Source organism: Corythoichthys intestinalis, chromosome 17, assembly GCF_030265065.1.
Source record: "Corythoichthys intestinalis isolate RoL2023-P3 chromosome 17, ASM3026506v1, whole genome shotgun sequence".
Classification (NCBI taxonomy): Eukaryota; Metazoa; Chordata; class Actinopteri; order Syngnathiformes; family Syngnathidae; genus Corythoichthys; species Corythoichthys intestinalis.
In genome coordinates, this window is record NC_080411.1 from 38,360,895 (window position 1) to 38,388,178 (window position 27,284).

A 27,284-nucleotide genomic window follows, 5' to 3' on the forward strand; every position below is an offset into this window, starting at 1 on the left:
TGCAGCATCTACAAGGACAACCCCCACTTGGTGATGAAAATGCACACTGAACAGGAAAACAGTCTATTACCGTATTGGCCCGAATATAAGACGGCCCAGATTACAAGACGACCCCCTCTTTTTCAAGACTCAAGTTTGAAAAAAGACTTTTTAAACAACAAATTAATTTTTACACAGAAAGTAATTACAGTACATCTGAAACAAATAATTATAACAATATATTTGAGAGAAAAAGCATGTTATTTTGCCTCATTCAAATCTTAATATCTGAACATTTAAATATGTAGACTAAAGTGCAATCACATTCGTATATGAATGGCTTCTGGTTTTTGAAATGTATATAAACCAATCTATTGTGATAAAACAACAAAATTGCAATTACTGCATTAAAGTGCTTGTGACACGAAAAAGCATGTTTATTTCATAATACACGCAGTATTTTATGCTCCTGAATGATATGGACCACTTGGATGTGTGTGGAAGCGATCGCTATATTTATTTAGTTTTTTGAATCCCGCGCCAGGAAAATGAGTGACTTCCGGCTTCGGTCTCGCATTGAGGAGGAGGGCGCTGTGACGTGTACGGTAGAAGACGTCCTCTTCACGCTACAGTGTACTGTTGTGTATGAGGACGAAGGATTCAGCTGATTTTGCGGATTAATACTTTTATTTTTTGCATCACGCCAGCCAAACGGCTGCAGAAAAATCATTCTGTATGCGGGAGAGGCGTATGCGCCTTTTTGGAGTTTCAAAAGGTTCCCATTCACCGTGGATATTTACTGTGGGACCATTGGACTTACAAGGAAGTGAGTAAACATCTTGTTTTGTATTATGTCAAATACGAATACAGTGATTACAAAGTAAACACTATAAAATTCCTTTAAATAAAGGACTACTTAACGTTTGATCATTGATAGGCATGTAAAAAGCTATCCTCACGCTCATTAGCAGTTAGCTGTTAGCACGTTAGCTACACAACAATTCCAGCCACCCTCCTCCAGGGAACGAACTGTAAATTGCTCTCCGCCGGGCGGTTTGCCGATCCACAAAGAAACTCGACAACCGGGTCGTCATGTCAAATAATCCAGGCTAGTTATGTGTGATTTTCCACTTCGAAGACTTTGAAACATCCCTCGGTTCGGGTTAGCATGTCGGCTAGCTGTCACTCCTTCTGGTCTGTTTACATTCTCCGAAGCCGGGGAAGGGAAATGACATATGTCCGATTTAGGTGTCATAAAATATCGTTCGGCAGGTGTGACAGTAAAGGTAAAGTCGACTGTTTTGACCATTATGGAGTAATTTTGCCATGTCGTCTTGAATAAATGGATTTTTATTATTTTATATTCCATTTAGCACAAGTTATTTGTCATGACCATGCCATTTATTTAGCAATTGGGGAAAGTACTTGGGTAAAAAGAACAGTGTTGTTAATAACGGCGTTACAATATAACGGCGTTACTAACGGCGTTATTTTTTTCAGTAGTGGGTAATCTAATTAATTACTTTTCTCATCTTGGCAACGCCGTTACCGTTACTGAGGATGGAAAGGCATGCGTTACTATGCGTTACTATATTGGTCGAAAAGTCTGAGGGAGACGGACTCACCGAGACGACAGAGCAGAGCAGTAGCGGGGAGAAGGCAAGAAAGTTGTGACGCCGAGCAAACGCGATGCTAGGTAGCTCCAATAATACATGTTGTAGCCGACAGCCGGACAAACTACGCCCGCATGTTATGGTAGATATGGTAGACATAGTAGATATCACATGTACTGTATATAGATATAACTAGATGCAAAATGACAGCCGCCATCTTAAAGCAGCTTTTTAGGACGGCTCTGTTGTAGAGAACCTTCCTCGCGAACCTAAGTATCTTTTTATCTAAAATACTTCTAAATCGGCAAAATCTTGACTTGAATCTATCTTTAAATGATGAAACAGTTTTAAAACTTTCATATGTCGAAAGTAGAGAGAAGGGAACTAATGCAATAATGGGAGCAATTTTAACAACTTTTAACAGTTGATTCAGGGTAAAGAAATGGGCTCGGGCCAATTGTACCAAAAACCTCCACAAAAAACTTCACATAGTGTGGCCAATGTTTTTTTTTTTTTGTTTTTGAGGGAAAAAAAAAAAAAAAGTAATTATCACCAATTACTTTGCCAAGTAACTGATTACTCTTACATTCAGGTAATTGAGTTAGTAACGCAATTACTTTTTGGGAGAAGTAATTTGTAACTATAATTAATTACTTTTTTTCAGTAAGATTAACAACACTGAAAAAGAATATCCTGTAAAAATATTGAAGTAAAGAGACAGAAACAATGACATTTTGCCGCTCTCTTCGTCGCGTTTTCCTCATTGTGAATAGTTCCCCCTCGACGGGCTGACTCGTCCTTCTCAAGCCATTTATATAGCTATTGGGGAAAATACTTGGATAAAAAGAATATCCTGTAAAAATATTGGGAGTAGAGAGACTGAAACAATGACATTTTGCAGCTCTCTTCGTCTCGTTTTCCTCGTTCTGAACAATTCCCCCTCAATGGGCTGAATAGTAAAACTGATGAGCCTAGTCTACCGCTGACGTCATCCACCTGTTGGGGACGCTAAAGCCCTATAATTGTAGGCGTGGCTAACCGGCAGATTAAAAGACTAATTTCTCGTCATCTGCGCTTTGCTAAATTGTTGTATATGGTCGAATCGTCTCAAAATATGATTGTAATTCACATAATAATGCCATTTAAGACTTTTTTTCTGGTGTCGTATGCTCTTTAACCATCAAAATGAAGTCTAACTGTAGTCTTGAAACAAAACTGAATAAGGAAAAACATTGCAGTAAAAAACTGCAAACTGGTTAAACTTAAGAGAAGCTGAGATCTGTCATGACAGAACATCGCTTCAATGATATCTAGCGTCATGAATGGGGAGAGTAGCTGAGATGTGTCATGACCAGGGGTCGCATTAACCGAATATTTTCCGTCGTTGACCGGTTTTTTAATACGGTGACGGAAAAAACTGAAGTCCGTCCGTCTTTTTGACAGGTTGCAATTCACACCCCAGACCACAGGGTAGCGAGTGAGCATATCGAGCTATTGTCTCTCTTAATGCATGACGTCGTTGGCTATTCTGTCAGAATATTGTAGCGTCACCGGGGTATGGCGGCAGCACCGTGATTGACACATCAACGCGAGGTTCTTATTGGTGCACCCGGTGTGCCAGCGCGTCATCCAATTGGTGGACTAGATTGCCGCCTGTGTATAGACAAGTTTTCGAGGTACTTCCGGTTTACTTCCTTATGTCTTCCTTCTCCTTCCGTTTCCTTCTGTTTACCATTGAAGTCAATGGCGGTGGAATCGAAGTTGGAAGGTCTTGATACAAGATCCCGGGAATGTTATTTTGATGTAGGCGGGTGGAGAACCAAGCCAAGGCCTCCATGCTTCGTACCATGTCGATTTCCAAACCATGGGTGCTCGTACTCGTCATACAGGAGGGAGGGAAGGAGATGTACAAAACTGACAGCTCCTGCAGTCATGCCCCCGCTGTTATGGAAGGTAATGTGCTCTAAAAATACGAAACCTAAAATCTGGCGCATGAAACGACTTGTTGCCTTTGCTATTGATATTACGATGATGATTGTAATTACGAAGTTTAATCATTTTTACAACAACTAGCTTCTGCTACTGCTGCTAGCCGCCTGTTGCTAATCGTGTTTGAATGCACCGCATAAATCCAAGTGTTACAAGTTTTTATTCGTTTGTTTACAGCTGGGAAACGCTGTTATAAAAGGGAAGACAACTTGACTTGTATGTTGATGGACATATATCGAACATATATCGTTTGAGTTCCACAATGATGATGACAGCTCGACTCCCGGGAGAGGCCGAGAGAGAGGCAGGAATTGTGAGGCGGTGGTTCGCCAAGATCGCCGTGATCCAACTACGAACTTGTGAACGGCAGCATCTTTAAATATATGCTATTGGAGCTGGAATTACCGAGGACGGGAAAAAAGCACATCTAAATGCCGCCGAGGGCCTCCGTGATGTCGCTATTTGTTCACGAGGCTCCGGAGCTCTGTGGTCTGATATCACATTCTCGTATGCTATTTTTGCAATACTTTTATAAATGTGATTTATTGACCTGTTTTGGAGTGCACCAATCGTTTAAAAAAAAAAACAAGACATGGAATCATGTCTAAATGTTTTATTGCGATCAATGCCTGCAATAAAAAAAAGAATGACATACTATTTGTGTTAACATCATATGTACATAACCTTGTAGCATTTCCTTGTAACAAAACAATCCATGTCAGCCCTTCTGCAGTCGGCAAATGTAATATGACTTGTAATTTCACCACATTTTGGTCACTAATGGCCGTAGTATCAATCCATTCCTCACGTTAACACAGGCTGACCGTTGTTAATAATTTTGTCCACGAATGATCAACGAAGTGACACGAACTGCCATCCAATCTCATTTACATGTCATCTAGGTCGTGCTGAATCAATTTTTGAAGATTCCATGGGTTGCTCTGGCTTGGTTTCGTAGTTTTATCGTCGTCAATACACTGCTAATACACTGCTACTCAACCGGACCGGAAGTGCGAAGCAGACATTTTCCAAGATGGCGGCGCCCATATTTTGCTCAGGAAACTTGTCTATAGACCCCAATCACATGACGTCACAACTCCGCCCCCTGACTGGAGCAGCCATATTGTCCGTCAGCTCGTCGTGTTTACACATTACCGCTACGTACATGCTTCCTATTACGGCGTGTTTTTCTGCTCGTTAACATTAATAATCAAAATGGCGAAGGCGTGTGTGGCGGTCGGTTGCAGTAACAGAGAAGATAGACGGAGAGACTTGAAGTTCTACCGTATTCTGAGAGACCCGAAGAGGAGAGCGAGATGGACTGCTGTAATTCGACAAGAAATCTGGGTACCAAACGATCACCACAGACTATGTAGTAGTCATTTTATATCTGGTAAGATGCATTTAATATACATTTAGAAGATTTTGGGCTGACAACCACAATTAAGATCATTGTGTGACGTTGGTGATTGGGGTCTATATAGTTGCCTCTTTTTCTTTGGGAGTGGAGTTGTTTTGTTGGTGTTGTTGGCGGTAAGCAGAGTAAAAAGAGGGAGAAAAATACAACTTCCGTGTCTAATTTTTTGCCGCCAAGCAAGCGTTACAAAATTAAAAATGAATGAAAACTGAATACTATTGAATATGTCATCATTATCATTTTAAAAATTTAAGTGACTGGTAAAAATGGATTATGACCGGATTTTTTTGACCCTGTCAGTCAGAATGACAGACAACGAAAAGGTCTAGCGCAACCTCTGGTCATGACAGAACACTGCTTCAATGATATCTGGCGCCATCTAGCGTCGTGAATGGGTATAATGTGTAGACCGCTAATGTAAGATGACCCCCTCTTTTTCAGTCTTATTTCAATGCTAAAAACACCGTCTTATATTTGGGCCAATACGGTATTTTCAATTAATTGTACCTACCTAAACGCCTACAACTGTACAACTGTAAAAAGTTTCCCGAGCGTTTAACATGACACGAGCCACGCTAAAAGTTAATGCTAGCAAGAATGCAAATGCTATGCTAATGCTCCGAGCCACCAAACATCGCGTTTGCAACGGCGTCACAGCCCCCTTCCCCTCCTCGCCTCTCCCACTCTTCTCTCTCCGAGTCTCTCAGACATCTCTCGTCATTCAACCAAAATATAGAAACGCATGCCTTCACGTCCTCAGTAACGGTAACGGCTTTGCACAGATGGAAAAAATAATTAATTAGAATACTCACTGCTGGAAAAAAAAAACGCTCTTGGTCACGCCATTATACTCTCACGCCGTTTTTAACAACACTGCTCACAGGTGATTTGTCGATCAATAATCCGTTGCTGTTGTAGTGCCAGGTGACAGCGACAGAAATAGAACAAAATTCCCATGATTACCTAATTTCTAAGCTGTATACTGGTTGATGTTAAAACTGATAGAGACTGAAATATAGATATACAATTTTGTAGTTTTATGCATTTATTATGAAAGTAGTTATCGGTTAACCTTGAAAATTGTCAATTTACAGGGTGCGTCCCTGAATCTTCTGCTTGCACGCATAACATTTTAAGTTAGGGGCCACTGTGCTCCTCATAAAAAATGTTAGTCTGGAGCAATGAATTGCCTCTATCTGTCTCAAAATATCATGAGTGTCCATCCTCAGGTTAAGGTTATACCACTATAACATGCAACCAAGCAAATTACAGCCAGAGCTTTAAATTGCTTCGACAATAGAGGCAAACTGTGGGTCACCTGCCTCAGCAATTGAGACACACTCAAGCTAAATGTCTCCTGAATTCCTCACAATGAGGTCCAAATTCTTCTAGATATAACTATTAAACTTCTAATATACCTAGCCAGAACCTCAAGCACACGAGCTCAGGCTCCCACCCTTCCAGATAAGTGATATTTCACATTCCTAGCCCTTTTATAGCCAGGGGTTAGCCAACAAAGTATATAAGTTCATCCACCACCCAGTTAGACTTGCACACAGCAGTGTTGTTTTCGTCAACGATGACGATAACGAAAATATTTCGTCAACGAACACTTTTTTCATGACGATGACGAGACGATAACGAGCTAAAAACGTGTTTTGGGAGACAAAACATAACAATCTTAATAGCAATTTTCGTCTGACGAATCGAGAACGAGACGAAAACACGCTATAATTTCCGTCACATATTAACATTGTGTGCCATTTTATGGGGAGTTAGCCTACATCGTAGCACTGTCTGGTTGTGTCACTCATGTGATGTGCTGCACCCCCCCACTCACCATTTCAGTGTCCTTTCTAGTCTCATGGCTTGCACACACAGGAAGATTTGTTTTATTAACATGGCCAGAGAGATTATGCAATGTTGCTTTAGCCTTTAAATGTCTGTGCGGAGTGATCATCACACACTAAATGTAACTCATAGCATAAGCATAGCATTCGGGTTCGCATTCGTCTAATGCTAACGCGGGAATCCTTTTAAACTCTCGGACAACTGTTTTTGCATACAGTTCGTAGGGTCCAGGTGGCTATAATTAATGGAAAATAAAGTACTTTTTTCCTCCTGAGTGTGTATTATCACCAAGTTGTGTTCATCTGTCAATGTCCATTCGAAATAGGTGGAAACCTTTATTAATTAATCCATTTTTGGATGAAATTTTATTTAAATTTACATGCCAAAACATTTTTAGTAAACGCGGATTGAAACTAGACTAAATTAGTCTTAGTCTTCGTCTACAAAAACTAGACGAAGACAAACACATTTTGAGATGACTAAAATATGACTAAGACTTATAGGTATTATCGTCCAAAAGATGAAGACTAAGACAAAAATTAAAAGAGCCACAAAAATCACACTGGCACACAGGTGGCATATCTATGGGAAGAGTTTCTGAGCTGTGCCCGACTGGGCCCGTTGGAGGCAAGGCAGAACATTAGCCACTTGACAGCAAGCCCCACCTCCAAGCCTTGCGCCAGATGGGGGTGAAAACAGTCCACTTTTGGATAGTCATCAAAGTGGGTTCTGAGATGTGCTTTGTTAAGCAACTTTTGCCCAGTAACATTGGGAGGGGCAAAGCTCCCTACAAGGGTAAGGTAAAAATATCCATGTAATGTTATGTATTCTAAATCTGGGGTAGAAAACAATATAGATAAATAATAAATGGACATGTTAAAAACTAAAATATCTTCCTTTTTGGGGAACCCTGAAGGTGAACCTGTGCTAACAAGCTTCCCAAACCCCACTTCAAAAGCAGTAACCCTATCAACCTCCAATCCTACACCACGGCTTTGCAGGTATTGATTATCAATAGAAGGCTGGTAAAACTTCATCACTCGAGATTCAGGGAAAGGGATCAATATAAGCAGAAACTGATGTGAGAACGAAAGCAGATAGAAGAAGAAAGTCAGGTGCAGACAGAAAAATACGTGGAAAATATGTAAAAGAAAATACGATCAAGAAAAAGAAATCCTTTAGTACAAGTGCACTTGCGCAATGGAATAAATGGGTGGTCAAGGATACACTCTGCCCTTAGATTGAATGTCATGGGACAGTAAAGCTTGGACAATAATTGAAAACACAATTAAGATGATGAAGAAATGAGCCACGGGAAAAACAAAAGGAAATTATGAAATGGCTACTGCCCTTCGAACCTGCCTAAGTCAGTCTAAAGGTTAAATGCATTGTATTGTCTTAGGACACACAGACAAGAATTTGTGCTTACAAGAAAGAAAGTACGATGGGAAGAGATGGGGTTCAATTGTCATGTAGGTCCATGGGGGCATTGAAATATACTGAACACACCAGTAATTATCTTGTTAATAAAGGAGACATATAAACCTTTAAACCTTCTAATCTAGTGTGGCTAGAATAAGGCGTTAATATTTGTTCCAACTGTAATAATTAAAAACATTACTGCGTTATTAGTAGTATAAGTAACATAATTATTGTTAAGTACCTGGAAAAGCCCATGCGTACAATCACACGCAGAGAAGCCTCTGTTTCAACTGAAAATTATGTAAACAATTCCTGCACTCGGTCCATCGCAGATTTTTTTCAATTTAAAACAAAAACTATTTTATTACAAAAAATATGTATGTGTATATATATATATATATATATATATATATATATATATATATATATATATATATATATATATATATATATATAAGCATGTATAGATGTACAAATCATTGTTTTCCTTTAAATCATAATTACATTTGCAGTGCCTAAAAAACATTTATCAAAATACACATTGATTTTTTTTCTTTTTCTTTTGTAATTATACTTTGGGGACAAAACATGTCTTATATGTATCTCGTTCCAATGCTGTTAAATCTGAATAAATATATTTAACACACACACATTTTTTTTTTAATGGACTTTATTTTCCACACTATAAGGCACACCTAAAAGCTTTCCATTTTCTCAAAAGCCGATAGTGCGCCTTATAATCAGATGCGCCTAATATATGGATCAATATTGGTTAATCATAACATGACATAGCTTTAACGTAGCTTCGTTTAGTAGATACATAACGTTACTACAACAACAACAGGGTGACCCAATAACAACTTTTTAACAATCCAGTAAAACCAAGAGATGGCAGAAAAATATTTAATTTATAGTAATTGGAACATTAAAACATGCCATCTAAGAAACAATTATGGAATTTTCATTTAAAAATCATGTCCTTTAAATGACTCCTCCTGCATGAATGCATTCTTGAAATCTGCTGTTGACCGCTTTAAAAAAAAAAAAAAAAAAAAAAAAAAAAAAAAGGGGGGGGGGGGGCGGGATTTTTGCTTATTGGCAGACATGAGCAGGTGGAAGCACTGCAAGACAGTGACCTTGAGCAAGTAAACAATGTGCCATTCTCGTGACTATGGTGAATTCAGAATGAAATTCTCAGTATTCCAGCTCAGATAAGGAATCAATGAGGAATCTCAACAGCAGATTTCAAGAATGCATTCATACAGGAGGACGCCATTTAAATAACGTCATTTGTTAAAAAGTGAAAATTCCATCAATGTTTCTAAATTGGCATATTTTAATATTTCATTTATTATAAATGAAATATGTTTTCCTCCATCACGCTTGGTTTTATTGGATTGTTAAAAAGTTCCCTTTTTGGGGGCGGGGGTCACCCTGTATATGGACCAATATTGGTTGCTCATGGCATGACATTCCCTTTAGCGCAGCTCCATCAAGTGGATGCATCACGCAACCCCAACCACTACTACGCCTTATAATGCTGTGCGCCCTATATAAGAAAAGTTTTAAAATAGGCCATTCATTGTGAGTGAGTCTTATACTCCGATGCGCCTTATAGTGATGAAAATACGGTAAATAAGCTCCGCCTCTATATTGCGGATTTTTTTTAAATTTTCGCGGGGGTGGGTGTCCCCATTAACCGCGAAAAACGAGGGATCACTATATACCAGTTATACGTCAGAAATAATATGCAACATACTGCACACCTAAATACTTCACTTATGTTACTGCATTTTGAATGTTAGTTTAAAAAAAAGCCCTACACACTGACAAATAACTTTTTAAGAACAATAATTCCAATACAAAATATAATAAGTTCCCCATAAAGCAGAGATGTCCATGAATGTGCAAAAACTATGCAAACCAAATCACCACAAACAATAACAGGGGTATAATATCACTACTCAGAACATTTGCCTCCCATACATTCAGTCTGTGCTGAAGAGAAATGTGAGCTGACCCAAATAGCCTTCAGGCTCTGATATTAGATTAGCAGGGAAGGTTAGCATTTCGACTAACCAAATCACAACTGGGCTAATGACACAGAGGTGAGGGTCAGTCTGACCTTTCACCTCTGACCTCTATCTGTGCTGCTACAAACCCTCTCAAGGGGTGAAAGGTGCAAAAAGGGAAAATGAAAGGATGAGTTGATAAAATAATTTTAAAATTTTTCCTTCCCTTGTTTTGATGGTTATGGCTTGATGTAGAATTAATGTGTTATTACCTCAATATAATCATATATTTTTAAGTATTCGTTCATATACAGTATTTAATATTGAATGGTTCTATATGTGTTAGGTTGACCAAAATATAAAAATCTGAATTATCTAAATAACATAGGCATCATTTAAGTAGAGGAAAATGAAGGTGTGTTTTTATTTTTTCCCATGTCCTAGTGATTAAGAGAAGGGGTGATGAGGGCTTGTGTATGGTGGAGACCTTTGACCTCCCTGTGGTAACACCCATCAAAGAGAAGACAATGCCCACTTGGTTTTTGGAAGCAGTGTTTTTACTAATGGGGATGCAATTGTGCTGATAATATGAGGTTATAAATTAGGCTAAAACGTTATATAAAAGAAATCAATTAAATCAAAGATAAAAAAAAAAAAAAATAACAATAATAATAATAAATCACAAAACAGTGACGTATCCCAGCTGGAAAGGCAGCATAAAGAGGTTGGTGTTTGACAGCTTGCTTAAGGGAAACCTGACAGTTATCAGAAAGCACGGCCATTTGACCAACAGCTCGTCTAATTTGTAATATGCACATAAATTTTTAATGCATGATTATGGTATGTACCGCGAAAAAGTTGATACTTAATGGCACTAAATGCATGCATCTGAAAGCCTGCAACGATGCAATGGCATCTAATTACATCCCTTGATACTGTGGGTGACAACTACGGCGCAAAGACAAGACAGCAGTGTCGGTGTGTCTGGGGGATGGCAACGGAGACTCCTTTACCTTGGTAACAGCCCCACGCCAAGTGATTCTGTAGCTGTCAATATCATTCTTCCTTTACCCTCTTCTCTTCCTGTTTCACTTGCTGCTGCATGTGCTTTTTGCTCTCCTTGTCCTTTTAAAAAGTCCTGCCCAGCTCATCTAGTCTTATCCTTTGCATCACTGCCTTTCTCGACTTTAAAGCTTTCTTACATGTATTGTTCCATTAAAAGTAACATTAGTATTATCAAAAGTGAATAGGACAGTTTTAATTTTCATAACTGTCCCCAACAAAAGATTTGGCTATGCTGGGTGTGTGAAGAATTTCAATTCTGCACCAAAAATGAAAAATCCTATTGTCAATACAAGACAAAAAAATAGGGCCGCATGAAATGACAAATTGTGTGCTGTGTATATAATATTGATTGGTTGTGGAGAAGGATGGGGAGAAATGGAAGAAGGAAGGAACCTGGCAGAGTTAAGGTATCAAATCATTTTTTTAAATAACTTAATAAGGGTATATATGAGGTTATTATTGTTCCAGTATTGCTAGAAAACTGGAAATGTGTGGAAAGTTACAACTGTGTGTGTGTCTAAAACTTATAAGTCAATAATCAAAAAGTGATATGGTTTAGAACAGTCGACAGTACAATGCATCATGCAGTTAGCACAACTGTCTCACATTCAGTCAGAGGTTTACCATTTATATCTAGAGATGTGGAATTAGCACAGTTTTAGGCTACGTCTACACTAGGACGGATAATGGCATTAAACGTGTAATTAGTTAGACTATATGGCATGTCGGCTACACTAACGTACCTCTTATCCAGATATGTTCTTACACAGAGAAGGTAGGAGGGTAATATTACCCACCACTCTCTTCGTATAACAATAGGATAATAAAGAAATGATGTCATGGAGCGTGCCATCGCCATTTTTAGTGCGGGCTGACAGCATGTAAACAATGGAGGCAGACAATCAAGACGTGGCATTCCTGCTCCTCTTTTCTTTTCCCCCAGTCATTGTTTACAGTTTATCATCTAGAGTGTAGAACACGTGTCAGGAACCTATGTCTCGCGAGTCATTTCTGACTCTTTTGATGAGTGCATCTGCCTCTCCGCCAACCCATAATTTTAAATGTGGTACCTGCCAGCTCTCTAGACTTTAATGAGCTGATAATGCATTCACACATTTGTCTTGAACCTTCAAACGTACGTTGCAATAATTTGCCTCAATTCAGTGCTCATTTGTGGTCCTTCCATCGCTGATTACATGGAAATGAGCGTTTTATTACAGAGCATCTCCCGTGTTAAGTCTCCGATCAGCCAGCGCAGGGCTGGACCCTCCCAGTTCAATGCTGACCGATCTGGAGTATATAAAAATGCGTAGAGTAAAATTAAACCCCGAAAAGTCAACTGCGTCACAGAGGCGCTAGATCAGTTTCATTTTGATGACATTTACGCCTGTCAAAACTGTCGGCACTTTCAGGAGCGCTACTGTTATGCACAAGCACTCCTGGTTGCGGTTTCCACTTCCAGGAAATAAATGCAGAACCATATGTTTCTATTTGTTATTTTCCAAGTGGTGAGTGTGCAACTGAGCATCGATTGTAACATCCCAAGTAACGATGTGAGGCTTCCGTTGTTTTCTAAAGATTTATTTCAATCACAACTCGGTGACTGCTTGTAAAAGCTGAGTGTGCCCTCCCTTCACTCTCGCTCCCACGTGACGCGTTCACTTGTGTTCACGAAAAAAATCAGTGATCACAAAGCGGAGTTCCTGACCCCTGGTCTAGAAGGTGTAGTATTTTGAAATTTCCCGCCAGCGAGTAACGAGTTTCCGGTTCAGAGGTAAACCGCGCGGACGTTGACGTAACAGACGAGGCTGCTCCTTTCTACGCATGAGTAGTTTGCGCAAATTCGGCGTACCTCGCAGAAGCCGGGGGCCCTTAAACGTAGTGCGGACAGGTATGAAAATAGTCAACAAAATACCCCAGAGAAAATTATCTGTCCTAGTGTAGACATAGCCTTAGCAAAGATATATTGACCATATGAAAAACTACGACCACTTTACGAAATTAAACTAAAATACTCTGGAGATAAAAACATGATAAATTGATAAGCCTTATGTTTAAATTATGGCGGGCAGCCTCAACCTTATGCAACATCGTTAAAAAAAATAGAAGCATTAAAAGATATGTATGCAGCATTTTTCAGGTGTAGCGGAAAATACCATTTTCAGGGTTTCTACAGAAATTAGCGAATCTCATTTAATGCTTTTTAATGCCCCTTTTATTGCCACTTAATACTAATTTAATGTCCATGCCCAAATGCAGATAGTTTCACACACACAAACTGTAAGTAGAGTTTTCCGATAATGACTTTTTAACCGATAACTGATATTGTCCTGAATGGTCGTACACTGAACATATTATGGCTAATTGTATTGCGATGCCCCAATGGATACTTTAATAATGATAAATGTAACAACTTCAAGTTTTTCCAATAAACAATCTGTGAAAAATAAGAGAACAACTTTAACTGAAGCTATTTATTGTTGTAATCAAAATGATGCAACATCAGTTTTTGGATTGCAAGGGCAAAGTTCCAATAAGGCACTGCCTTATCACATATGGCTCACACAGTGCTTCTGGGTGAAAATAACAACAAAGGCATACAGCTTCAGTACAGTGAATGAGGTATGTAATGAGTTTATAATTCATTATTTTTCAGTCATTTATTGTTAATTTAATTTTTGCACCATGAACGCAAATGATCTGCTCACATAACAAATCCCAAGCATCTTAGTTTGGAGACATCTAATGGTCAATAAGCATAACTGCTGTGTGAAGCTGTGACCAGCCCTTGTACAAAGGCAGAAGGCTTCCACATTCACTTTTAATGCAACATGCATATTGGCCGAAAACAAATATAGATATTATCCAATATCATTTTAAAATGCTTCTTTTAGCCGATATTATTGGCTACCTGATAAATATCAGACAATTCTAATAAATTTTGTAAAAAAAAAAAAAAGTTTTGGTTTTTTTTCACCATTAACTACATAATTTTTGATGCCTTGAACATTTGGTTAAATGCTTTTTAAGGCCTGAATTTTAGAATAATCCATTTAATGACTTTTAATGCTTTTTTACGGAACGGCAAAAACCCTGATTTAAAACAAAAAAAAGTTACATTGTTTATTACCTGCATATTATATTTATACAGTATGTTTAATCTATATAATTTGACTTACTTTCTAAGAGACTGAAAAATACCCCCAAAAATCAGCTATTTCTATCCACCTGCCCATGAGACTGAATCATGTGACAAAGAGGAAATGTGTGTACATTTTTAACCTGGGCTGCAGTTGTCTGAAGAATTGCCTATCAGTCGAGAAAAGGAGCTATTCTGGTCATGTGTACCCTGATAATGAGGATTCTCCATTCAAATACAGGTGCATCTCAATAAATGTGAGTACTGTATAAAAGTTCAAAACTGTATAAAAGCTCAGTAGTCTTAAGGCTCCAAAATGCCAGCGACCCATGTGAGGATGAGCAGTACAGATAATAGTCTATTCGAGTAGATTCTGAGACTATTTTAAAGCCAAACCTTTTTTGATTCAAGATCTTCCTTTTATTTTGATACAGAGTAATAGTAATGATGTAATGTATTAAGACAGTGTATATGAAATAAATTTTCTGAGAAAATAGAAATCTGGTCACAAAGCTTGTGTATGCCTCATGTGCTGTAAATAGGATCGCAATCAAATGTGTAAAACAGACATGTCAAAAGTCCGGCCCGGGGGCCAAATGCGGCCCGTGGTCAAATTTCATCCGGCCCCCAGCCTCTGTCATAAAATCAATAATGTCTGGCCCGCACACAGACCTAATAAATTGGTTAGCAGCACATATAGCAGCATATGAAGTAGCCTACACACTAAATGCTGCTCCTCATTTACCCACTAAAAGTCAGCAGCACTTTAAGCAACATTACCCTGTGTGACCTTTCCAATTTTCTAAAATGGTGACAATCAACAAAAAAAAAATGTTGACTGTGACAGCCGACGCTTCAAGGATAGGTGGAAATTGGACTATTTCTTCACTAAAATACACAACAACTGTGTCTGCCTTATTTGCAAAGAGACAGTTGCTGTTTTTAAAGAGTTCGATGTGAGGCGATATTACCCAACAAGACACTCTGACACGTACAAGATTACAGGGAAGATACGCAGTGAGAAATTGAAGCTTGTTTAGTTTCACACCTGCAGTATTTCGCAAGAGCCTGACAGTCAAAAGAGAATGCCACAAAGGCTAGTTATGAGATTGTTGACATTCTGAATTAAAAAAAAATAATAAAGCAAATGTGACTCACAGAATGGCTTGCTAAAATTTGCTTAAATATATTGTTCTACGTAAAGGACGTCAGCCAAGGTCGGCCCCCCACATTTTTACCACACCAAATCCTTTGCAAAAAGTTTGGACACCCCTGGTGTAAAGTAAAATTTAAAAAAAAAAAAAAAAAAAAAAGCGTGTGCACCGAGTATGTTACCAATGATGTTGTCTGGTAATTTTTGTAAATGCATCATTATTAGTACCTGCAGTGATATCATCGTCAGTGACGTCCATTTCTTCCTCAGGTGCCTTGACCTCAAGTGGTTGAGCTTCAGCAGGTGGCGGGAGTGGAACTGAGGGTTCTGCGGATGTGCCAGCTGTAAGAAAGAAACACACTCAATTAAAATCTATGGGTCTGTATTGTCAAGAGTTTGTGTCGCTGTTAGTATTCTCATCACAACAGGTTTTGCATTGATTCCTATTGTCCTGGTTAAGTAGCTAATAAAGGTTTATTGGACTGCCTTGTTATCAAGAGAATTAATAGAAACACACACCAACAAAAACACACGTGCTACACTTAGTGCCTTCATTAAATCCTTATCGCTCCATTGCCAATTAACATTGCTTTTCATTAGACTGGCTACTGAATGATTATTCCCTAATGAATGGAGTGACAAAAGGTAATGGAACCGATGCTGGGCTAATCTCTGGTTAAACAGATTAATTAATGAAACCCAGGCATTCATAACCAACTACGCAAGGAAACAATCGTCATTGCTGTATGTTAATTTGAGTAAAATGAGATCAACAAAACAGATAAGTAAGAATAATTTGAAAATTCAAAACAATCCTGTTATCTCACCTAACAGAAAACAACAATTATAATTAGAATTTGAGAAAATGCCAGCAATAATATGACTACAACACATCTCATTATACACGTTAATAGAAAAAAAAAATAATTAAACTTTTTAATTACAGTGATTTATCCGAGTAATCCGAGATTCTGCTTCATGTTCCTTTTAGGCTGAATATGCACCGTTTTCATTACGAATGCAAAGCTTTAAACTAGAAACATGGACACAGATTGACGGAAAACTGATACACGACCTTTGATGCTTACATTAAAGTAATAAAAATGTAATTGGACTTAATTAAAACAATTTCTTCAGTGTGATTATATGAAGGCAGTGCAATGTATTTGCATTCAGAGGGCGGTCGCTGAACCCAATTGCAATATTTTTGGCCTACATGCTAAACTCTACCTTTTGAACCCTGGGGCTTTAAATTGAGACTGCTAATCTATGGATTTTTATGGGCTAACAAGCATCATGCTTTGTTGGCACTAGCAGTGGTTTCATTCATTTTGACTGACGGCTAGAACTGTCAATGACATCGAGAGCTTCCATAAAATGCTTGTTACAAAGCTATATTGTATCCAATAATTTGGAAAAATACTCGCAAACCTTGAACTTTCCAACAGTTTGTCGCGTTACAAACAGAGATCAGAATTCTATTTGGGGGGGGGGGAGCAATTCAAGTGTACTAATACCAAGTAGCGTATTATTGTGAAGTCTAAGGAAACTGATTTTCAAAATGTGAGGATCCATTTAAAAAATTTCAACCATACCAAGGCACAAAACCATAACGGGTGGTCCATTGAACAACTTTGTCAAACAATGTTCTAAATACACATGCAGTCATGTGCAAAAATTAGGACACCCCATTATTCAGTTCTTTATTAAGAAATTTTCACATATCAATGCCTGATGTTGTTGTTCTCTCTGGAAAAGAAAGGGATTTAATTGCAGGTAAACATAAAAAGTTAACATTATTTGGTTTAATGAGTAGAACATATTAAAGGGTATGAAAACACTAAGGGGCTGTGAGATATCAATAGAACCGTTATGTGGCAAGATAAGAAATATTAATAAAGTTAACAAAAAAATAAATCGCTTTCAAGAGCAATTATCGAAAATAGATCGAAAATTACGAACATTTCCGAAAGTATTCCGGAAACAGCCGAATGGGGCGGAGACGTCATAACAAGGAAACAAAAGGTCGAGGCAGGTGCCATCGTTTTTTATTGACGAGAGAGTTGCGTTCGTGTTTTATCAAAAAATCGCTAAAATGGTTCAAACCTGTCATGCTATGTAGTTTACAAATAGCCATTTGTCACAATGTAGTACCCATGAGTTCCCGATCGCGAGAAAAAGAGCTGGACTACGCAGACAATGAGTAAAGTTCGTCAGTGCTAAGAGGGCTAATTTTGCAGACCCATCCTCCGGCACGGTTTTGTGTAGTGCACATTTTACACCTGAAAGCTATACGAACTATGGACAAATGAAATCAGGTTTTGCTAAGAAATTGTTGCTGAAAGCAGATGCGGTGCCCACCTACACGCGCAGCCACCTAAATGTCCCGAGATAACAAGAAAGAGGACAATGACTGGCTCTGATGAGACCACCCCGCCACCCCAGGCAAAGCAAAGGAGGGAAATGGCCAGAGTGAGTACTCTTTTATAATAAAAAACATATCACGCATTGGATATAGGACTGGTCACGTGTATAAATTATCGCTCGTAAAATATATAAAACAAATTCTCTAATCCCATTCATATTTGTGTCGGTTGGCAGAGCGAAAACCGATGATAGCACATTAAATGATAATTATTCTACACATTATTTTGCGGTCACGGTGTATCAGCTTCATAAAAAGAAATGCAAAACAAACCATTCGGTGTTTCTGTTGCCGCCGGTGTTTCATCAGCATGATTGCTCCCCTCAATGATCCTTTCATTAGGTTGCATTGGCTTTCGTTTGGGCTCAAATTGATAACCCAAAACACCAAAGAAAGGTTCTTCAAAACTCAAAAAAGAATGTTCGTTACGTCGGATTCGTCGCTGCAACTAGAAACAAAATTGTACGCCATCATCGCCACCATTCAGTACAAAGCACTGAGCCGGTTGTTTCCTTATAGTAACGTCACGCACACAATATGCTAGATTTCCGGCATCTCAGGGGCGGGTCGTTTTAGTTTGACAACCGACCTAATTTCTATCATTTTCTTGGTGTTGCGATGTGTGAAAATACACAAAGTGGTATGATATGAATTCAAAAGGCATGCGTTGATGGATAAATGATGGAATATTAGCATTTCCCCAGGTGTTGTCATACCCTTTAATACAAATGCACATTCTAACTGAGGAAAAAGTTAGGACACCCAACCACCTAATAGCTAGTGTTACCCCCTTTGGCTGTAATATCTTCAGTGAGACGCTTTTTGTAACCACCTACCATTCTTTGACATCGGTCTGAAGAAAAATTGCCCCACTCCTCAACACAGAACACTTTCAGCTGTGAGATATTTGAGGATTTTCTTGCATGTACAGCCCATTTCAAGCAGCCCCACAGCATCTCGATGGAATTAAGATCTGGGCTTTGATTCGGCCATTCCAGGACTCTCCATTTCTCCATGTTGCAGGGTCCAGTTTCGCTTCAGCTTTAATTTTTTCACAAATTATCTCTCATGTTCCTCAAGCATCCTCTGATGATAGAATTCATGGTGGATTCTATGATGGTGAGATAGCCAGGTCCTGCTGTAGCAAAGCATCCCCAAACCATGACACTTCTACCTCCATGCTTCACAGGTTCTTTTCCTGGACTGCTGAATTGGGTTTACGCCAAACAACTTCTCTGTTGTGGTGTACAAATAATTCAATATTAGATTAATTTGTCCAAAGAATATTATTCCAGAAGTCATGGTCATTGCCTATATTCACTCTGGCAAACTTCAGTCTGGCCTTCATGTTCTTCTTGGAGAGCAAAGGTTTCTCCTTGCACACCTCCCATGAAGGTTAAACTTGTGAAGTCTCTTCTGATTGTAGAGCCATGAACTTTCACATCAGCAGTAGCAAGACCCTGCTGTAGATCCCGTGATGACATTTTAGGGTTTTGGGAGACTTCTTTTTGCATCTTGCGGTCTGCTCTCGGGGTGTACTTGCTTGGACGGCCAGACCTGGGCATGTTGGCAGTTGTTTTGAATGTCCTCCACTTGTAGAGTATTTTCCTGACAGTGGAATGGATGATTTCATATTCTTTGGAGACCTTTTGAAATCCCTTACCAGGCTCATAAGTAGCTCCCGATGCTCCCAAAATCGTTTGAATTTTTTTATTTCGATTCCTTGTTTCGATGCCCTGACCGCCTAGCGGAAAAAAATTGCTCGAGTTTAAAGAATGATATTTATATACAAGTTATAATTAGCTCTGTGAGAGGTTCATTTAATTAAAAAAAAAAACGTCGTCTAATATAAACGACGCAATTTTTTGGACCCTGCATTTTTTTTTTTAAGTTATTTTTTTTACCCCGCCTCTTAAAAGAATTGGAATCGGGAATCGTTCGGAACTGGAATCGAAACGTGGAATCGGAATAGGAACCGGAATCGTTCAATTTCAAACGATGCCCAACCTTACTCAGAAGCGTCTACAATCTTCTTTCTGAAGGCCTCTGACAGCTCCTTTGATCTCACGATGGTGTTCTCACTCACTTCAACAGTCAGGGGCACACCAAACCAAATGTCAGATTTAAATAAGGCAAGCCTCCTTCAAAACATGTTCTAATCATGTGCACCTGATGTGATACCCCTGTGTGTTATTTTAGCTATTTTAAGTGGGATTGAATGTGTACAGAAATTGCATTTATTAAAAATACATTTTACTAAATTATAAAAAAAAATAATAATAACAATAATCTTTTTTTCAGTTTTAATTGTTTAGTCATATTGAAAATTGATATTAAATATCCATTTGACCAAATATGTTAGAAAACACACAGGCTTCCATAGGGTGTCCTATTTTTTCACATTACTGTATATACAGTGGGGCAAATAAGTATTTAGTCAACCACCAATTGTGCAAGTTCTCCTACTTGAAAAGATTAGAGAGGCCTGTAATTGTCAATATGGGTAAACTTCAACCACAAGAGACAGAATGTGGAAAATAAAAACAGAAAATCATATTGTTTGATTTTTAAAGAATTTATTTCCAAAGTGGAAAATAAGTATTTGGTCACCTACAAACAAACAAGATTACTGGCTGTCAAAGAGGTCTAACTTCTTCTAACGAGGTCTAACGAGGCCCCACTCGTTACTTGTATTAATGGCACCTGTTTTAACTCATTATCGGTATAAAAGACATCTGTCCACAACCTCAGTCAGTCACACACCAAACTTCACTATGGCCAAGACCAAAGAGCTGTCGAAGGACACCAGCGACAAAATTGTAGACCTGCACCAGGCTGGGAAGACTGAATCTGCAATAGGTATAACGCTTGGTGTATAGAAATCAACTGTGGGTGCAATTATTAGAAAATGGAAGACATACAAGACCACTGATAATCTCCCTCGACCTGGGACTCCATGCAAGATCTCACCCCGTGGCGTCAAAATGATAACAAGAACAGTGAGCAAAAATCACAGAACCACATGAGGGGATCTAGTGAATGACCTGCAGAAAGCTGGGACCACAGTAACAAAGGCTACTATCCGTAACACAATGCGCCGCCAGGGACTCAAATCCTGCACTGCCAGACGTGTCCCCCTGCTGAAAAAAGTACACATCCAGGCCCGTCTGCGGTTCGCTAGAGAGCATTTGGATGATCCAGAAGAGGACTGGGAGAATGTGTTATGGTCAGATGAAACCAAAATAGAACTTTTTGGTAGAAACACAGGTTCTCGTGTTTGGAGGAGAAAGAATACTGAATTGCACCATACCCACTGTGAAGCATGGGGGTGGAAACATCATGCTTTGGGGCTGTTTTTCTGCAAAGGGACCAGGACGACTGATCTGTGTAAAGGAAAGAATGAATGGGGCCATGTATCGAGAGATTTTGAGTGAAAATCTCCTTCCATCAGCAAGAGCATTGAAGAGACGTGGCTGGGTCTTTCAGCATGGCAATGATCCCAAACACACAGCCAAGGCAACAAAGGAGTGGCTTCGTAAGAAGCATTTCAATGTCCTGGAGTGGCCTAGCCAGTCTCCAGTTCTCAACCCCATAGAAAATCTGTGGAGGGAGTTGAAAGTCCGTGTTGCCCACCGACAGCCGCAAAACATCACTGCTCTAAAGGAGATGTGCATGGAGGAATGGGCCAAAATACCAGCAACAGTGTGTGAAAAGCTTGTGAAGAGTTACAGAAAACGTTTGGCCTCCATTGTTGCCAACAAAGGGTACATAACAAAGTATTGAGATGAACTTTTGGTATTGACCAAATACTTATTTTCCACCATGATTTGCAAATAAATTCTTTAAAAAATAAAAAAATGTGATTTTCTGTCTTTTGTGGTTAAGGTTTACACATGTTGACAATTACAGGCCTCTCTAATATTTTCAAGTGGGAGAACTTGCAAAATTAGTGGTTGACTAAAGACTTATTTAGCCCCACTGTACATACATACAGTGGGGAGAACAAGTATTTGATACACTGCCAATGGGAAAACCCATTGGCAGCGTATCAAATACTTGTTGTCCCCACTGTATATATATAAACACACACACAGTGGTACCGCTACATACCAATTTAATTTGTTCCCGGACCTGTTTTTTTTTTTTCAATCAAAATGGTCCTTTGTCGAGCAGGATTTTCCCATAAGAACACATTATATTTCCACTAATTGGTTCCACAGCCCGAAAACCAAAACTATATCCTTACAATTACTGGTACAATTACAAATAGCAATTACGTATAGCAAAACAAATAAATGCAACAAATCCGGCTCTAATATGGCATTTGTGTTTTGCATGCTGTTCCTGAACACACCGTGTGACTGTAGAGAGAGATGCGAAAGAATGGGAAGTTTTTAATGTCTTTTTACATGTTCTGTTGTTGTTGGCGTCGGCTACCTTGGACAATAGTCGTGTTGTGTTGCACAAGTTGTGATATAAATTATTAAAAACAGGACAGGGCTTCCTCGCCGATGTTGCAATAAAATAAATTGTCAACTTAACTTACAAAGACTGGCAAACACAGGTCGGAGGGGGACCGTCGAGATCGTGGATATATTCCGGGCGTATTGTCAAGCCAGCTCACTGACGCGCACATTACGTTCATATTTTTCTATCGTTTCCATCTTAATTTCAAAGCGTCACTTGTTTCCTTTTTTACCACCTGCACAAACCTTCTTGGGACCCATGTTGATTTCTCTCACATGAAATCCGCCGTGCTGCAGTCTTGAGGGAAAATAAATTGTGACACTATCGTAAACCGTCGTATTTCGAGCATATCGTCATGTGTCGAGAAAAATGACGAGTCAAATTTTACGTCGGATGTCGAAAGGATCGTGTGTCGATGCGCTCATATGTCAAGGTACCTCCAGCTATTTAGTCTGATATAGAGAACCATTTGGGACTTACACACCATTACTTTTCACATTGTTACAAAATGCAACCAACCAGGCCTATGATCTCTAAGTCAGCTGCTGTAAAATGAAAGAGTTGCAACCCGCTGTGGGAGTAAGAGAAGAAGGGGGGCGTTTGGTAGAACCAAGGATTGAAGGTAGGAGGGGCTACATTGGATGGGAGAGGGGAGAGAGAGAAAAAGGTATTCTAGCCTGCTCCAAGGTCAAGCTTGTCATGTCAGCCATGACACATAGCTCCCAGTATGCCTTGTTAACCTTCTGGACCTTTTCCTTCTACTCTATTGTGTCTTTTGGTCTCTTCCTCTATTCGAAACACATACTTCCTTTCCTGGAAAATTATAGAGAACAAATTCCTCTTATTTTGTTAGTATAGCTAGTTAGTGCTGGTAAACACAGATTTATGTGTTCTGGCCAACCTTGTGTGTGGTAAAATAAAATAATCTACAATTAAAACCACAAGTTCTGTTCCACCAACGTTCTCAAAACAAGAGCTCAGGGACAAAAACCTCTGTGGTTTTTCATGAATCCATGATCTTACAAAAACTAAAGAACACCATTCACTGCAGCATGTATATTGTTGCTAAAGGTTCTCTAGTGTTTCCAAAAGGACACACAGTTCATAGCAGACTTTGTTCTTTCTCACAGTTTTTCTCTGATTTGCAAAATGTCATTCCATGTCACAGTTCACAGAGCCGTGACGTCGGTTTTCCCACACAACTTTGATTTTTTTGGTCGTAAATATTGAACGCCTTTATTATTTATGATGGTCGACCTCAACACCTTATCGCCTCTAATTTAGTTTTAACAAATCTCTGACCACTGGGAAATCTTATACTTGATTACTCTTATAATGTTATACTTGCTGTATTTGATCGGCAAGGGACAAAATAGGGACAAAAATCGCCTGATTATCTCAATGGGTGAAGTGGCCTCATTTAACCTCACTCACCTTATTGCTGCAATTCCTATATTTTTAACCAATAAACACAATTCCAACCACTAAAACTACTGGACTTATATGAACAAAGACAAGTTGAGCAAAGATTCAACAAAATGGGGTAAAAATAATGTGGACGATTATAATGAAAAAGCGAGGTGATTACTATTCAGTGATCAAAGAACAGCTGGTCCACACAGTTTTAAGGGATTAACTGTGTTGTGTGTGTGAGAGTGTGTAAGTGTGAATATTGCTGCTGATTTTACTTAATGAAGAGTGAGATTTTTGGTGATTACTTAAGGTTAACGCTTTCCCCTGTTCCACCTATCCAGGGCTACTATTCCCCCTCACTCAATTCCACCCCCTGCATTGCTAGAAGCTCCTTTGTTTCAGAATTTCTTGAGGTCTCAACATGATGTCTGGCTCTTTCTCACGTCACTGTATTTAAAATGATGTTAAAATGAAAAGTAGACCTCGATTGATAGATACTATAAATATTATCACTGGCCGGAAGTTTTAGGTGACGGCTAGGCACAAAGCCAAGTAGAACAGGTAAGGTACTAATTTATAGATTAAAAATGCTTCATTATTTAAAAAAAAAAGTGGAAGTTTGTGTGCCAAGGCAAAACTAGACTTCCTTACAATGACCTATGATTTCCAGGACCAGAAGATTTGAAGACTTATTTGTCTTTTTTAGTCTTGTTGTGGTGTGCATAGATCAAATTCAATGACCCCATAACCTCACTCTATCTCGCCCTCTGTGTTCCCTCCCCCATCTGTCCTCCCTCTTCCCCTGGGGTCATCTGTCCATCACTTCCCTTCCTCCCACGCCTGTGGTACTTCTGTGGTAACACAACACTGACTGGTACCCATCTCCATAGCAACTGTTCCCCTGAGTACCCCCCAGCATCCTCAGCTACTGCAAGGCAACTTCTGAAAACAGATACACATATAGACATGGGCTTATAGAGGGCTGTTTCTGGTAAAATAAAGTGAAGATTATCCTTTCTTCCCTTCATAAAGTAAGAAACACGGACAGTGAGACAAGACAGAAGGGCAATGTCAGAGGCCTTTTGCTGTAGTCATTGATCTTGATCAAACTTGATGAATACGGTCTTAGTACTAGGCACTCGAGATATTTAGAAATTTGACGTATATCAGTATCAGCATTTTTTTTTCTTTCTTTTAAATCCTACCGGCCGATATGAAAAAAATCAATTGAAAACGTGGTTATTTCGGCTCAGATGCAGCCGCGCCTCGCTCTCCTGCCTGCTGTCTCCTGCACTAGTATTCAACCCATCTTCTGATTGGTTAAATGGCCATGGTAAATGGAGTTACACTTGTATTGCGCCTTTTCCACCTTTTTGAGGCCCTCAAATAGCTTATCACCTACTTACACTATATCCTCATCTACCTAATGGTGACGCAGCATTAAGAGCAACATGGGGTTGAGTATCTTGCTCAAGGATACTTAGACGAGGTTATCAGCAGAGGTGGGTAGTAATGCGTTACACGTACTCAGTTACATTTACTTGAGTAACTTTATCAGAAAAATACTTCTAAGAGTAGTTTTACGAAGCTTTACTTTTTACTTGATTTGTGAAGAAAAAAACGCTACTCTTACTCAGCTACTTTGGGCTACACAAGAGTCGTTATATTTTCCCTCTTTATTCTACATATTAGTTTTATAATTTTTTTCCAGCGATGCCAAGAGTAGCTCTACCAATTTCACCAATGAGACGTCACAACAATATTCACAAGACTCCATTATACCAATCAGACGCAAACTTGCCGTTCTATATTCACGCCAGCCTGTTCAATCATGTGGTGTTTTTAAAGCACTGTAAAATATGAAGTATTTGACATAGAGCGCTGCCCTCAACATGATTCGAAAGTGCAGGTTTTAACCTCTTTCCCAGTTTTTATTTGGCACTGATTGACCACGGAAAACCAGAGATATGATCTAATATATGATATCAGATATAAGATATATATAAGATATGATATAATTTCATAAAAGTAATTCTGAAGGAACTAGTCACTATTCAAACTAGGAGCTTTTTTCTCCACAAGAGGGCACTAATGCTCTTTGGAAGAATAATGCTTCATTTATGTAATGGAATTCATTGTTGCTTTTTTGTATTTCTTTGGCTTAATGTTGTTATGTAATAGGTTCTTGTACAGTATAATTATAACATTTCCTATAGATAACTAAGCTCATTAAAAAAAAAAGCATTTTTTAAAACAATTTTAAAAAATCATAAATGTAAGCAGTTACAATGTTACTCATTACTTGAGTATTCTTTTCATCAAATACTTTTTTACTTGTACTTGAGTACATTTTTTGGAAGACTACTTTTACTTGAGTATTATTATTTTGAAGTAACGCTACTCTTACTTCAGCAACATTTTTGGCTACTCTACCCATCTTTGGTCATGAGGGCGGAGAATTCAGGGAGCTATTGGCTATTATAAGTTTTTATTTGACTTTACAAGAGGTGCTGGTGAGCTTGAGAACTCACTGTATTTTGTTGTATATTCTGTGGAAAAAAAATCAGAGCTTTTTATTTAACCTTTATAATTAAGTTTATGTTTCTGAGTCCAGGAAATTCAGGCACTTATGGAGCTATTTTTCCTTTTTGTGTAATTCAATAAACATGCTGCAAGCATTTCAATTAAGTTCAGTGTTTGCATTTTTTAAAATTTTTATGCCAATTTTTACACTTTTACTGCAAATGAATGTGCTCAAAAATCGGTTATCGGCCCTCTAACTAGTAATAACTGTTATGTTGAAAAATATAAAAGCAATCTCAAGAAAATTGGAAAAATTACATTGTACATATAAAACTAAATGAAAAAAATCCACACCTGTTCACGAGTGAGGGTAGAGAGCGAGAGATCGACAGGCGGATCGGTGATGCTGACTCTGCACCGGGCCGTTGTGGTGAAGACGGAACTGTGCCGAAAAGCGAAGCTCTCGATTTACCGGTCGATCTACGTTCCTACCCTCACCTATGGTCACGAGCTGTGGATCGTGACCGAAAGAACAAGATCCTGGATACAAGCGGCCGAAATGAGTTTCCTCCGCAGGGTGTCCTTAGAGATAGGGTGAGAAGCTCGGTCACCCGGGAGGGACTGTGTGGAGCCGCTCCTCCTCCACGTTGAGAGGAGCCAGTTGAGGTGGCTCGGGCATCTGGTTCGGATACCTCCTGGATGCCCCCCTGGAGAGGTGTTCCGGGCATGTAACACTGGCGGGAGGCCCCGGGGACGACCCAGCACACACTGGAGAGACCATGTCTCTCGGCTGGCCTGGGAACGCCATGGGATCCC

The 27,284-nt window shown here is 39.1% G+C and overlaps 1 protein-coding gene across 2 annotated transcripts in view; it reads right to left on the reverse strand.

Moving 5' to 3' along the window:
* The window catches only part of LOC130905186 (WD repeat-containing protein 7), a 129,062-nt gene that overhangs the window by 48,923 nt on the left and 52,855 nt on the right, over positions 1–27,284 (reverse strand). For both annotated transcript variants that reach the window (XM_057818320.1, XM_057818319.1), the window contains one exon: positions 15,869–15,982. In XM_057818320.1, the coding sequence (XP_057674303.1) occupies positions 15,869–15,982 (114 nt within the window). The remainder of the gene's footprint in view (positions 1–15,868; positions 15,983–27,284) is intronic.